Source organism: Mycteria americana, chromosome 17, assembly GCF_035582795.1.
Source record: "Mycteria americana isolate JAX WOST 10 ecotype Jacksonville Zoo and Gardens chromosome 17, USCA_MyAme_1.0, whole genome shotgun sequence".
Lineage (NCBI taxonomy): Eukaryota > Metazoa > Chordata > Aves > Ciconiiformes > Ciconiidae > Mycteria > Mycteria americana.
The window spans coordinates 10359305-10373729 of NC_134381.1; the positions used below are offsets into that span (position 1 = coordinate 10359305).

At 48.5% G+C, this 14425-nt stretch overlaps 1 protein-coding gene across 2 annotated transcripts in view; it reads left to right on the forward strand.

Moving 5' to 3' along the window:
• The window catches only part of COL5A1 (collagen type V alpha 1 chain), a 162141-nt gene that overhangs the window by 132827 nt on the left and 14889 nt on the right, over positions 1 to 14425 (forward strand). For both annotated transcript variants that reach the window (XM_075519479.1, XM_075519480.1), the window contains exons 38-58: positions 1673 to 1726; positions 3279 to 3386; positions 3576 to 3665; positions 3758 to 3811; positions 4457 to 4564; positions 6302 to 6409; positions 7037 to 7090; positions 7705 to 7758; positions 7968 to 8075; positions 8161 to 8214; positions 8299 to 8406; positions 8542 to 8595; positions 8983 to 9090; positions 10178 to 10231; positions 10604 to 10657; positions 11111 to 11164; positions 11578 to 11631; positions 12367 to 12474; positions 12921 to 12974; positions 13076 to 13129; positions 13850 to 13957. In XM_075519479.1, coding sequence (XP_075375594.1) covers positions 1673 to 1726; positions 3279 to 3386; positions 3576 to 3665; positions 3758 to 3811; positions 4457 to 4564; positions 6302 to 6409; positions 7037 to 7090; positions 7705 to 7758; positions 7968 to 8075; positions 8161 to 8214; positions 8299 to 8406; positions 8542 to 8595; positions 8983 to 9090; positions 10178 to 10231; positions 10604 to 10657; positions 11111 to 11164; positions 11578 to 11631; positions 12367 to 12474; positions 12921 to 12974; positions 13076 to 13129; positions 13850 to 13957 — 1602 coding nt within the window. The remainder of the gene's footprint in view (positions 1 to 1672; positions 1727 to 3278; positions 3387 to 3575; positions 3666 to 3757; positions 3812 to 4456; positions 4565 to 6301; positions 6410 to 7036; positions 7091 to 7704; positions 7759 to 7967; positions 8076 to 8160; positions 8215 to 8298; positions 8407 to 8541; positions 8596 to 8982; positions 9091 to 10177; positions 10232 to 10603; positions 10658 to 11110; positions 11165 to 11577; positions 11632 to 12366; positions 12475 to 12920; positions 12975 to 13075; positions 13130 to 13849; positions 13958 to 14425) is intronic.

Below are 14425 nucleotides of genomic sequence, written 5' to 3' on the forward strand. Positions count from 1 at the left end.
TGAGTTATCTATAACATTCAAGACACCTACACTCAAATAAGAAGTAGTAGTAAAAGCTTTACTTGCATCTGCTGTTATCAACTTGAAATAAAGCATCAAACTCCAAGTCTGCATGAATATGAACGGAGAATGGGCTTTCAATTATTTGGAGTCTGAAAGTATTCCCTGATAGCTTTCTGCACTCATTGCAGCAGTAGCTTGCCTATCACAGACAAATGCTTCCAGAAAACCAAAAATCTGATAATCTGTGCCGTCAATAAGCTTGCAAAGGTCACTTTCCCTTGCATCCCCTTGGGGGGGGGGGGTGTGCAGACACGTGCAGGACCAGGTAACAGAAGTCCCTTTTCTGTCCCCCTTTCCTTACACAGTGCCAAAAAGCGAGGAGAGAAACGTAAAAACGAATTAAATATTATTTCCCCATCAATAGCCTTGTCAGTGCACTCTGTACCTTCATGCAAGAAAACCTGGACTTGAAATCTGAGTGTCAAATAGTTCCTTTTATTTTACTTTTCATTTAGTAGCAAATAGGCACGCTGAAGGACGCTGAAATATTTGGCCATATTAGATATCCAAAGATTGGATTTAAAAAAACCAAGAAAAATTCTAAAAACTCTGTGCCCAAGGCTCAGGCAGGGTAAAAGGAAACCCCTTTCTTCAGATTAGTAAGAAACGTCCTGCACGGAACTGGCTGAAATATTTTTCTGTGATAAGAGTTTAAATTGTACATTCATTTCACAAAGATGTTTTGCCATTTCCCCATCAATGACAGGATATTTTCTGTGATCTGCAGACAGCTATAGAATAGCATTGAGTAGGTTTTTTAGCATGACACATTATCGTTGGCTTGGGATTTATCTGATCATCTTTTGTGGCAATGAGAAAATAGCCTGTGTGCCCTAAATGACATTTCTCAAGCTTGTCAGCATGCTATAGTAAGAACGATAATTAACGTGCTTTTTAAAGAGTGGCTTAGGAGAGCTAAACAATTGCAGTGGTGATAGTTAGTTATTGTCACTCTTCAAATGTCATTATAATTAGCTGTCATGGAGACTTCGCTACTCATCAGCATTTGGAGAGAAGCACATTTGTGATTTCTTTCAACAGATGTTGATGAAGGAAATAAAGCTTCATTTGGCCCCCAAGGCTGCTGGGTTGTGGGCTTCGAGATTGGTGGTGCCGAAAGTGGAAGACAAGACGGTCGCCCGGCCTCTGAGCTCCTGCGAGCTAAGCCTAAGCCAGAGCTAAGCCTAAACCAGTACCAGAACAGGGAGCAGGAGAAGGGAAATGGTTGTTAAGAATTACTCAGCATGAAGGAACTCGCACATTCTGACTTTTTAATAGCATTTCCTCTATAGGTTTTATGAGCATAGCAAATATTTTGTGTGTGTATATATATATGGCCCGTCCTTCCAAATCACAGTAGCTCCATCAAAACAGCAGAGCTGAGCTTTGAGAATCCCTTTTTCTTCCTCTGTTTCATCCCTGTATAGATGTACAAATACACATTTTCCACTTTCTGTTTGATTTCTCGTTTCTTTTGTCTTTCGGTGTCCACCCCTTCCTGGTCAGTAGTCTCACCAGAGGAGGAGCAGTCGGGTGGCAGTCTGGGACCCTCACTGGAGTACTCCTTGGCAGAAGTGTCATCTCTTTCTCTTTTCCCTTTCTCTAACAGGGTTTCCAAGGCAAGACTGGCCCTCCAGGACCCCCCGGTGTCGTAGGCCCTCAGGTAAGAAACAAACGCTCGTGCTTGCACCAGCTCTCTGCAGCTCATCTTCACCGGTTCCGCACAGCGGGCTCTCACAGCTCTGATGGTTTAGCTGGAGCGGCTGGGACCGCAGGTTATACAGCACAGAGGCTCCTCTTCCAGGGGAGGCAAAGTCATGGCAAAGCAAGCTTGATGGCTTTGAAATTCCTGGCCAGGGCGTGGAATACCCCGATGGGTCCCAGCCCACCTTGTCGAGGCGTTAGGATGGTATTTAGACAAAGGTGGCTGAAGGCTGCTGTAAATAAAGTGGCTCCTGTGAGCTTAACAGAACTACCTTGGTGTAAAATTGGTGTAGGATGAGAGAAAGACCGGCTGACTAAAAGACCTTAAAGACCTTAAAGCTGACTAAAAGACCACACTCTGACTAAAAGACCTTAAGCAGCCAGAGAGTAAATGAGATCTCAAAGCGCTGTACAGCTGCTGGGGCGTTCGGGGCAGTGTAAGCGTGACGCAAGAGTGCTCTTACATGTCGCTATGAAGAAACGCATCCCTCTTTAATGTAAAGTGCTGCTAGATTCTGTCAGAGTTGCGCTATTTTTCTTTTAGTCACAACGACCTCTGTGCAATCTGGAAATAGCAACTGCACAACCAGAATTTGTACCCCTCAAGCACAGGCATGCAAGGCTCCTGCAGCAGTTTTGTAGGCAGAGTCCTAGACTGGGTAGGACTGGCTCTGGGTTGAGTCTTCTTTCCTGAACTGCTGGGGAAGTTGCTCTTTAATTACAAAGTAATTAATTTGTCCTCTTTAATGATGGTGTAAAGTCCCTGATTTGTAAATTCCCTGATTAGGGGCAATTCCCTGACTGTGTCTGTCTTCTCAAGTGCAAATTAGGTTCTGTGGCAATTTTGTTTGGCTCTGCTGCGCGTAGTTAGCGTGATCTGTGGTTGCTGAGCGATCGCAATGTTATCGTTCTGCTTACGCTAAGTGGCACCCTGCAGCGTGACATGAATTACAACCACGTCCCAGCGGACACCAGCATGCAGGGACGTTATAGTCTTGTGCATATGGGTTTTGTCCTCCTCCAAAATGGGCCACTTGGGAACCTTCTGCACTGGTCCTTATGTTACACTCGTCACCATTAGTGCCCGTGTACAGCACAGAGGCAGTCAGTAATTGCCATGTAGTACAAGCCTAATCCATTATTTATGCCCCATATAAGGAAGAATCAGCATGCTTGTAGAGTACTTAGGAAGTTTTCAATGAAAAAAGAAACCCCTAAGCATAATAACTGTAGTAATAATATCTCATTTATGTGAACACTTTCATTCCAGAGGTTCCCAGTGCCTCCAGTCTGTCAAGTGCAACGTTGCCCACTTCCAAAACAAGGTCCCTTTAGATGCCAAAGGAGGCATCTCTCCAGGGATTCCTGGTGGCACTGCAGGGGACGGCTAAGGGAAGGAGCGTCTTCCATCCCATTACAACCTAAAGGAATAAACTGACGGCCTGCACCTCTTCCTTCATTGTTTGCTCTGCTGATACCCAACACCTTCTCCCCGATCTCTGTTTCTTCAGGGTCCAACTGGTGAGACTGGGCCGATGGGTGAGCGGGGACATCCAGGCCCTCCAGGTCCCCCAGGTGAACAAGGTCTTCCTGGCCTCACTGGAAAAGAAGGGACCAAGGTAGGGACCAGCAGCCTACTGAATTCACCCTTCTTGCAAGCCTGGATGCCTGCACCTCTCCCAGAGATGGAGAGGGATGATTCAGAAGAGACGTGATGTTTCGCAGCGTCTCATCACTTGAGCCCCGAGGGAGGAGCTGGGTCTCTGTGGAGTCTGCAGATCTTCAGCTGTTTATCGCTGTCGTTGCAGGGGGACCCTGGTCCTGCCGGCCTCCCAGGGAAGGACGGTCCCCCGGGCTTGCGAGGCTTCCCCGGAGAGAGAGGTCTCCCTGGCCCCATTGTGAGTAGAGGCTGCCCCATCCTTCCAGCGGGCAGGATGCCCAGGCGGTGCAGCACGCAGCTCCCCAAATGACTTCGTTTTCCTCCCTCCAGGGTGCTCCAGGGCTGAAAGGCAACGAAGGTCCCCCAGGCCCCCCAGGTCCAGCAGTGAGTATCCTTGCCCTTACAGGCACCACCTAACACATTTACAAGCTTGGCAAGCCAAAACGGAGGGTTAGTCACAGCTTGGTGCTTTATCCGTTACTCCCTTTGCACTAACTAATGACTTGCCGGATATTGCTATAGTTTACAAGGCACGCGTGTAATAGCTCAAAATTACGCGTGTAATTTTGTATTGTCAGCCGTGAACATATGTGACAAGCTGAGGAAACAGGGATGATTCAGGACATCGAGAATTTTGCTCTTAAGTCACCTGCTTTCCCTCTGAAAGTTGTCCCCACTTGAGATTTGTGCTCAGTGCAGCCCTCCTGGAAGAAAAATATTCATCATCCAACCCTCCCTGCTGCGTTGGCCGTGAAGTGGCTCATGCTCCTGTTTCAAGCCGATAATGTGCCCCCAGGAACTGAGCTCCCTGCACCATCCAGAGGAGAACCCAGCCCTTCCAGGGGTTTTAATTAAAAAAACGATCTGCAGGACCCCTTGGGCTGATGGTACCAAGTCATCACATGGCAGTCACCCCATCAAATGTGTTCACTTACGATGCATTCGCAGCATCCTACTGCTGGATTTCTTTCTGTCTCTATAGAGATAAAGCTTGATACTCCAGCTAATGCTTCCTTCTTCACCCAACAGGGCTCTCCTGGCGAGCGCGGTCCTGCAGGATCAGCCGGCCCGATAGGCTTGCCAGGGCGACCTGGCCCCCAGGGACCTCCAGGACCCGCTGGTGAAAAGGGAGCCCCAGTAAGTACCAGTATAAAGATTAAGAGCTGTGGGTCAAATAGAAATGTGCGTAGTAGGAAGCTGAGCATGGAGACATTTCCTGGGGTAGGTGTATAAAAGATTAAAAAAAAAAAAAAATAAAGGGAAGAAATTCAATTAGGAAGGAATTTTCTCATCTTGAGTGCATCAAACCAGTGAACGTTAGCTGCTCAACCTGCCTGTTTTGAGACATCCATGCTATCAAAAACGGATGTGATCCCAGGGACTGAAATGTCTTCAGGCAATGAGAAGGGATGAGGACTGAACGGGTAAAATGACAGCCGGTGTGACCTCTTAGTGACAAACAGCCAAAGGACAGGCCTCTGGGCACAGGAGTGAGCCAGCCCCATCACCGCTGACAAGGATGCAACAGCAGTAGCGATTTCCACTGAGCCTAAAATCCTTACCCTTACTCTGCCCCAGCCAAGGAGCAGCAGAAGAAGGTGCCGCAGAGGTTTCGGCTCCGCTTCCCGGGATGCTGCGTGCTGCCGCAGCATCGGTGTTGCCAGGCATCCCGCTGGCGCCTGCGGAAAGAGCTGCTCTCAGCAGGAGCCCGAGCAGAGCGCGGCTGAGCCCCGCCATATGGTCCCTCTCCTGAGCGTTCACCAGCCAGCCCGCGCAAACTCTCACGTCTTTCGCTCCCCTGGCACGCGCGTGAAATGTCACGTGCGGGCAGGGGAGAGTGGGCCGGGATGACTATTTCTGTCCCTGAAGAGCACAGCACCGTGACAGTCCCGAGGAGGAAGGCTCTGTGCCTCCAATTCACTCCCAAATGGTTTTGCCAGGGACTTTTGGGTTGCCTGCCTCAAACTTAAGCTCAGCTTCAGACCCAGCAAAATGAGCAAGTGCTGGTACCAGTGATTTCAAACTAGATGAGGATACTTACGGTGACTGATTGTTGTTATCAAAAGTGTTTATCAGCCACTGTGTATTCCACGTTTGCTGGCTTGTTAGGAACTCCAGCAGCTAGTCCAGAGGCAAGAATTTCCTGGTGAATCAGCTTTATGAACATCTGTCCTGCCAAGTACCTATATGATGTATCAGTGGATAGATGAATAGGCAATTTGCGTGGCATCTAATTATTTAGAAGAGAGCACCCAGGATTCAGATGCAATTAAATTATGTACGAGGAAACTGAAAAACATCCGCTGTTCAGTTCTATAAACAAACAAATTCAACTGAAGGCTCCAGGTCTGAGGAATACGAGTAGATGTTTAAGCAGGAGGCCAGCAGAGATTGCTGTATTCACTTCAGGTGTTTTCCTTTGTCCAGAAGCTCAGGAGGGAGCTCGGGGCCTCCTAAGAAACCCCCATTAGTTAGGGAGCAGGCAGTGAGTGCTGGAACAGCCAGGACCAGAATCAGTAAAAACTGGCTTGTGGGAATAAAAATTATTGAGGTCTTGTTTGTCATCCAGAGAGAGATGGCAGAGGGTTCAGGTTAAATCTGATTATATTGCTACAGCAGTGAAATTGCAGCTGTGATCTGGGTATTCAGCGTTTAGATTTGATTGTTCTTTATCTCTCGAGATAGAAATTTTGTCTTGTTTCAGACAGCGAGCACAGAGAGCCTGATGAAATATCAGCTGGAAACCGGTTTTGCTGTACATGCCCATATAGTCAGGGGTCATTAGCAGCTGAATAAAACGTTAATGGGATGTAATGGGTTGGTTGGAGGGTGGAGGAGAGCTCTGTGTGACCTGCCTGCTCCTTCTGCTTCCAGGGCGAGAAGGGTCCCCAAGGACCGGCTGGCCGGGATGGCATCCAGGGCCCAGTGGGACTCCCAGGTCCAGCAGGTCCTGTTGGCCCCCCCGGAGAGGATGGAGATAAGGTGGGAGCAGCTCCCTGCTGTGCAGGGTCACTCTGGGGGGGAACCAGGCCACGTGCCCCATTGCCAGCGTGCTGACCCGCTGCTTGCACCGCATCGGGTTGGGTGTGCTGCCGGCCGTAACCCAAGGATGTTGCATGGCACTGACGATCCCATGAGATCCGCAGCGTCCGATCTGGGGAGCCGCAGGCAGACGGTGCTGTGTGTGCTCTGCCAGCCAAACCGCTTCCTGAAGTCCAGTTAGCCTCCCCCAAAACCTGTAGCAGGCGGCCTGCCCGTGGGAGCCTGGCTTTTCCAAAATAATTACTTTTCCCCACTCTCATTAAGCCCCTCTGGACTGGAGGATTCTTAGAAAACATTAGCTGGGATGAATCACTCGTTGCTGCTACCAAGGTCCGCAAAATGATGCTTCTTGCATCACGTGGCAGCTAAGGAAAGTTTTAGGATGTAAAAGGGTTTGGTTACACCTGGAGCGGCCAAATCTCTGGCCTTTTTCAGAATGTTCAGGGGTATTTCTGTGGGAATTGGCATCTTTGGGATGAGGATGCAGACGCACAGGACTATCGCTTGAACGTTAAGATATGGAAGTGATCGCCAAGTGAACTAACTGTGCCCCTTTGTACCTGGCAGGGCGAGATCGGGGAGCCTGGCCAGAAGGGCAGCAAGGGCGACAAAGGGGAGCAGGTGAGTGGGGCGGACGGCGTCGTAGCTGCTTCCCTGGAGGAGTGTGGTTATGTTGTGTGACTTGCTGGAAACAGAAAACAAGATCATTTTAGTTTCTTTCTATCATTGCTTCATCTTCTCCTTCGCTTCGTGAAATACTCACATGATGTAAAAAAGAGCGAGTGCCTGAAGCGTGAGCCTCCCGCTCCCAAGAACGCACCCAGATGTTTCCGTGTCACCCATGTACTGTGTAAATATCTGTGAAACATTAGCAGCCCTTGCCATTAAAGTTGGGTGTTTGGCTGTAGTTCTTCTAGTTGCTTATAGCACCCTGAAGCACCCTTTATGTGCTGCTCAGGCCCTGAGGAAAATAAATTACACGTCAGTATCTAGACAGAACTGAGTGGTATTGCTTTGCTGGAGCAAAAATGCGTTTAGCCGTGTCTGCTGTGCCATTGGCACCAGGGCTGAGGGATGCTGGTGTGGCTGGGGAGACTTGACCCTGTCCTCCCTCTCTGTTTTGGGAATTAATGTGCCTCTAACAGAGGCTGTGTTGAAGGGCATCACCTTTCCCAGGTGAGTTTGTTTTTACTCTGTGCTCCTAATGGTGACATTGCACTTCTGTTTCATGACAGGGTCCACCAGGTCCTACCGGCCCACAGGGTCCAATTGGTCAGCCTGGCCCAGCTGTGAGTATTGTCCCCTGTTGGCAGAAATCCCCTTTCTTGCCATAAACTGTCCTGGGAAGCACTGCAAAGATCGGCAGTTTCTGCCTGGCACTGTTGATGCCCAACGCATGAGTAGGGCATTGCTGCTGGCTGCGGCAGGAGGTGGTGGGGATGGAGCTTTGCATCTGTGTTTTGTGTTTGCCAAGCTGTGTTAGACCCTTTCCTTGTAGGGTGCTGATGGAGAGCCAGGTCCCAGAGGACAGCAAGGCCTCTTTGGTCAGAAAGGTGATGAAGGACCCCGAGGTTTCCCTGGTCCACCTGGCCCAGTGGGCTTGCAGGTAATTTTGTAGCATCAAGGGAGGTCTTAGGGTAATGAGAGCTGGGGCTCCACCTGAGCTAAACTCATGCCCTCCACCTCCACAGGGCTTGCCTGGACCGCCTGGTGAGAAGGGAGAAACAGGTGATGTTGGGCAAATGGTAAGGTGCTTTCATACTTCTTTGTCACTGACATAGACGTTGCTCCAAGAAACATGTCTTAAATTTGTCTCCCCTTTCTCTCAGGGCCCGCCAGGCCCACCTGGACCCAGAGGTCCATCTGGACCACCTGGAGCAGACGGTCCTCAGGGTCCTCCTGGGGGAATAGGAAATCCTGGTGCAGTAGGAGAGAAGGTAAAGCATCCAGACAAACCCAACTGAAGCCCACAGGAGTTTGCTACAATGCTCGTGCAGGGGCTTTGCTGTGTCAGCAGAAAACTCAGCACCCTGCAGAAATATAACTGTGCTCCTCTCCTTTCCCCTCTGTAGGGTGAACCTGGTGAATCTGGTGAGCCTGGTCTTCCCGGCGAGGTTGGCCTCCCGGTAAGTACGCTACGGGGTGGCTCTTGCTCTGATGGAAAAGAGCTTTTCTTCAGTGGTGTCCCCTGAGGAGCTGGTTGAAAGCATGTCACAGCGGCACGGGTGTGGACGGGGCTGCAGGGACTGAACCAGCCACGTCCTTGGTTTGACTATCGGGCGACACATCGCCATGTTACTGGGTATTTATAGTATAACGTTTAGTCACCGAACATGGGCTACCCACGACTGAACAACATGAACACCATTTAATCTTTGTGGGAAGGGACTGCTAAATCATGTCCTCATGTTTTGAGATACAAATAGAGCTTCTTTCTCAGAATTGATTAAGGGATAATTGGAGATCAGTAAGTTGTTTTTCTGGATAATAGAAACACCCTTTTTCCTTTACAGGGTCCTAAAGGTGAAAGAGGTGAAAAGGGTGAAGCAGGTCCCTCTGGTGCTGCTGGTCCACCTGGCCCCAAAGGTCCACCAGGCGATGATGGTCCCAAAGGCAGCCCTGTAAGTACCCCCTCCTGTCCAAGCAGTGCCTCCTTGTCTTGCCCAGCAGAGATTTCTGTATGAAAAGATGTTTTCCAGAGATTTTTGTGGAAATTTGAAATAGTTTACCAGCCAGAGAATTGCTCCTCTACTGATATGTGATTAGTCTCCTTCTTTAGGGTGCTAACGAGGAAAAGACCCAGCTGTACCATATCTTCCAGCAATACTTGAATTATTAGTCCTTTTTGCAGGCTATCAAAAACTCACCCCTATGGAGAGGGCCTGCAGCGTGGGTTTAATTTGCACTTGAGCTTATGTATTGCCAAGGTCCTCTGCACCAGAGTGAAGCTACCAAAATAGTGTAGAAGAGATTTATGTGAATTTGGGAGTTGTACCTCTCGGGTCAGATCCCTGCTGATGCTAATTGCTGTAGCTCTATTGAAGCCTATATACTGATTTATACCAGATGACAGTGGTACAGTATTTATCTTGCCGGCTTCTTTGATGCTTGCTGGCTGAAGAAATTTATTATGCGATAAGCAAAGATGGCATGAAACAGCAGAGGAGGCAGGGGAGTTAGTCATCTCTCTTAACAGATGGGTTTTGGGGATATCGCATTATTGGTTGAGGCCTATTGTCTGAACGCTGGTCTCAGAATCGTTTGAAGTGCACAACAGACATTGTATGGAGAAGAATGGTGAAGTGTTTTAGTCATTAAATGCTTTGAGAGGATCTTTATGTGAGAAATGTTACACATCACGTAGTAAGCAAAAGCAAAATCTTCTAATCTGCGCATTCCCCAAAGCTGCGAGGATTTCACTGTTACTTGTCCAATGTATTTATGAAAAACTAGATTAAAGTCCCAGCGTTGACGCTGGAGCTTTGTGTAGTCTGGATGCAGAGCTGAACTGGTGGCTGTGACAGGATGAAATTACCGAAGATGCAAAGATGGGATGTGATCTGGGATTGTGTTTGAGGGTAGGGAATCGGGGTTTTGCTCCATACGGTGACTCCCCATGTTGTCGCTGGGGTAACGGGTACTAGGGCTCTGCAGTTCTCCAGATGCAATATCTTTGACTTGGGGGATATCCTTCTTCTCTCTTTACAGGGTCCAGTTGGTTTCCCTGGTGACCCTGGTCCTCCTGGAGAACCTGGTCCAGCTGTAAGTGTTTGTCTCACAGAAGGGCAGTTAGATTCCTCCTCTTGGTTTAGTGAAATACGACTGTGTGCTGTTCATTCACCAGCAGCTCCTCTGGCATTTACTCTTCCATTACTTGGGAAAGAGTAGGAAGTCCCACCATAAGACTTTGACCATGCTACAGCCTTTGGGACAGTAGCTATATGAATGCTGCTATCCACAGTATTTGACGCAGGACGTTTGCTGTTGCCAGTGTTCCCAATGGGAGATGGGAAGGGATGGTGCCTGGTGACATGAAGACCAGCTTGAACCACACCTTCTGCTGCTATAACACTCTGCTCGACTCTATTCATACCCTAAATAATGCCTGCTTATTTCTTTCTTCTTCCTTTTTAGGGTCAGGATGGTCCCCCTGGTGACAAAGGTGATGATGGCGAACCTGGACAGACTGTGAGTAACTGGATAGACGAGATCTGTTCCCCATTAGTCCCCACGGTTTCTATGTGCAGGTCCAAGGACTTTTGACACAGAAGGACATACAGCATCTAATTCCCACCAGCTTCCGCTGCACTGGTCCCCCGATGCCTGTCCCTCCTGTCTGTGTCAGCCTGGCTGCTGCCGTCCAGGCTGCTCAGCAATACATCCTGAAAGCAAAAATTAACTTATGGAAAAACAAAATCTAGTCTTTTATTTTAACTTTGCCGTGCCTTATGGTATTTCATGGTGGGAAGGGATAAAACAAGATACCACCTGCACCCCCGAGGAGGTGTTGGGAGTTGTACTGGCCGCCCACGCCTCGGCTTAGCACAACCTCTAGATCTTGACTCGAGTTTTACATGTTTGCTCCTCCCTCCCGTGTCTCATGGTGCAGTTATGGCTTGTTCTCCTCCCTTCTCCATCTAGGGTTCCCCTGGTCCCACGGGAGAGCCAGGCCCCTCCGGACCCCCAGGGAAAAGGGTAAGCTGACTGTTTAGGAGTATTTTTCCAAATGTATTTGGATTGACTTTTTGAAACTAGTGTTATTACTAGGCCTACAGTAAATGCAAGGCAGTAGTGTGTAAAATAAATTTGATGCGCCATCCACAGCCATTGGAAATTGATGGGAAGTTGTGAACCAAATCCCATGGATTTTTTTGAGATTGTAACGTCGAAAAGAAAATACAAGTATGAGGTCCTCCTGCTCTTCCTGCCTTGCTGGCAGAGCCTGGGGATTCATTTAGCAAGAAGCTAATTTAAAAAGCTTTTCAGAGATATTTGTCTCCATTTTGTCGTCTTCCCTGGGGCTGTGGCATCATTTTGCTAATTTCAGTAGACCGTTTCAGATCAGTGTGATCTAATTGTGTTTTGCATCTATTTTGTGCTTTTTCTAGGGCCCTCCTGGTCCAGCCGGTCCCGAAGGAAGGCAAGGAGAGAAAGGAGCCAAGGTAAGAGCTGAATGGGATTTCACTGCTACCGCGTCCTTTGTATGCCAAAACGATCACCCTCTGACAACACTGGTGTTTGAAAGACAGCAGTTTGATTTTGCTGTGTGTTACAACAAATAAGCCTGAATTTGGGGCCGTTGGCCTTTAGATTTAAGCCTACGTTTCATGTTTTAACAAACTCTGTGGAGATAATTAGAGCTTGGTAAGGTCATGGTTTCTTGTTTTGAAATGACAAAGTGCCATATTTGGCAATTTAATATGTTGTAAATAATACAGCATGCACAGCCCTATGTCCTGTCCCAGGGCACACACAGCATTATTAGGATGGTGATTATTTCGGTAGGGGTGGTAGGGAAATGTAGGAGTGAGATTGCAAATTATAGATCCAATTGTTGCGGCAGCCGTGGGAACGCTGGTGGTGGAGGCTGTCTTCTCCTAGCTCATCTCCCAGGATGGAACCAAGGAAAGCTTCCTGCTCTGGAGAGCTTGCAGCCAAAGGGCCATTCCTGCTGGAAATCAGCAGAAATAGGCAAGGCTGAAAAGTGAAGAAGTTTGGAGACTTGTCCTCAGTGCATAAGGGATAGGGAGCAGTAGGAAAATGAACAAACAGAAGGTTTTACATGCTTTGCGTGGAATTGCGTTCACTCTGTGACATCCTGGCAGCAGCCACAGTGTATTTGAGAAGATCGTTTGATGCCCCAATGCAAATTAAACCATGCTGTTTCTTGAATCTAGGGTGAAGCTGGTTTGGAAGGACCTCCTGGGAAGACTGGCCCAATTGGTCCCCAAGGTGCTCCAGGGAAGCCCGGCCCCGATGGCCTTCGAGGAATTCCTGGTCCAGTCGTGAGTATTCCCAAACCGAGCAAAGTCTGAGAAAGCTTCTGGGCAGGGTTGTTCTTGGTACTTTACTGTAGCCCCTCTGCCTTGGAAGATGCCTTTCTCCCAGTGTAACGTTCTGTCTGTGCTTAAATGCCTGACAGCAGATAAAACATCTTTAGTGGAAATAATATAGTGATGAATATCATCTCCCAGCATGTTTTATTTGAGTCTTGGTTCTGCTCACCCACTCTCCGGGGTAACATTTCCATGAGCTGCAAAGTCCCTTTCCCAGTAGAGATTTGAGTACAAAAGGAACATAAATCCTTTTGCCTTTACCCACCTGTGAGAAGCCAGGGCAAATGTTCCCTGGCACAGGGACCAGATGAGGATGGCTGAATAATCTGAATAATCCCAGCTGGGAGCACTGCTGTTGTGAATGACGGGTTTGAGGGAATTACACTGTTTTACAGGGTGAACAAGGTCTCCCGGGATCCCCTGGCCCAGATGGTCCTCCAGGCCCAATGGTATGTCAAGACCATCAAATTCCATGAGTTTTGGAAATGGGTGAATGCATTTTACATGAATTCATTCTCTCTTTTGTTTTCCACCCCCCATCTTCCAAAAGGGCCCACCGGGTTTGCCTGGTCTTAAAGGAGACTCTGGTCCTAAAGGGGAGAAGGTGAGAACAGCACACATGATCTCGCTGCATGACCTGATGTCCATGTCTGGGTGTGGGGAAAAAAAAAGTCATTGTAGAGGGGTCCTGCAGCTGGCATGATAAGGCTGAGGAGTGTCCCCAGCCCCGTATGATCTCTCTCATGCTCTGGAAGTATTGGACATATCTTTAAAGGAGAGATGGAGAGTTGTGAGTGTGGCCCAAGGGATGAACCGGGTTGTACCATGGGTGAGCGTGTGCCGCTGCCCGTCTGGACGCAGGGCTGGGTTTCCCATCCCTATATCACCAGCACTGATGGCAACGAGGAGACATGGAGGATCTGAATGTCTGCATTCCCCTACGATGCCCTTGCAGTCCATGGCAGCTCTAGTTGTCAGGGCTGCCTGAATGCAGGCGCTGTAGCAGAGGCCATGGGGAGGTGCAGACACCTGACTTGCTTTAGGGCAGGGTTCTCAGTCTTGTAAAAATTTACGTAATGTATGTTAGCACCCGAAATGAGCAGGCGCTCCAGTGCAGCAGTTCTGGTTCTGTATTTGTAGCGTTTTCTGTTGTAAAAAGCCAGTGCTTTTTGCTGCTCTGCCGCTTCCAGGTGTCAGGGATAGCTACAAACTCCTATCACCTTAGGTATTTGGGTTTGTATCTAGAAATGTCTTTGCTGGGTAGCTTTGGCGTTCGGTTACCTCCGGCAAGAGATCATAATTAACATCTGCTGTTTTCCCCTAGGGTCATCCAGGTTTAATTGGTCTTATTGGACCACCGGGAGAGCAGGGAGAAAAGGGCGACAGAGGTCTCCCAGGCCCCCAGGGCTCAGCAGGACCCAAAGGAGAACAGGTAAATATTCCATAAGACCTTCATGGAATGTGCTTTGGAGCTGTGGGGTTTGCTGCCCTTGAGCAGGTACAGCATAGCAGAGATGGTCAACCTTGGCAGGAGACTCTTGCTAATTTTTGAGGAATATTTTCTATTTTCTATGTTAATGTGGTTTATTCTACATGTGAAATGTAGAGATGCTCCAAAATGACCCATTTTAGTGGAAAGCAGATTCTCAAGGGTTGTATGAAAAGAGTTGAATAGACTTGGAGGGATGGTAACAATAAATGTGCACCTAGAGGACTGATTTTTAAGACTATGTGCCTAAATGAGATATGAGATTCCCTGGTCATGCTCCTGTCTGGACTGTGCACATGCTTAAAAACCAGTTAAAGCTCCAGATTTGAATGGAGTCCTCCAAAACCGGGTGGTCATCTGTGGGCAGGTATTAGTTGTGTAGTTATAAGCCAGCATTGCTGCATACAAATC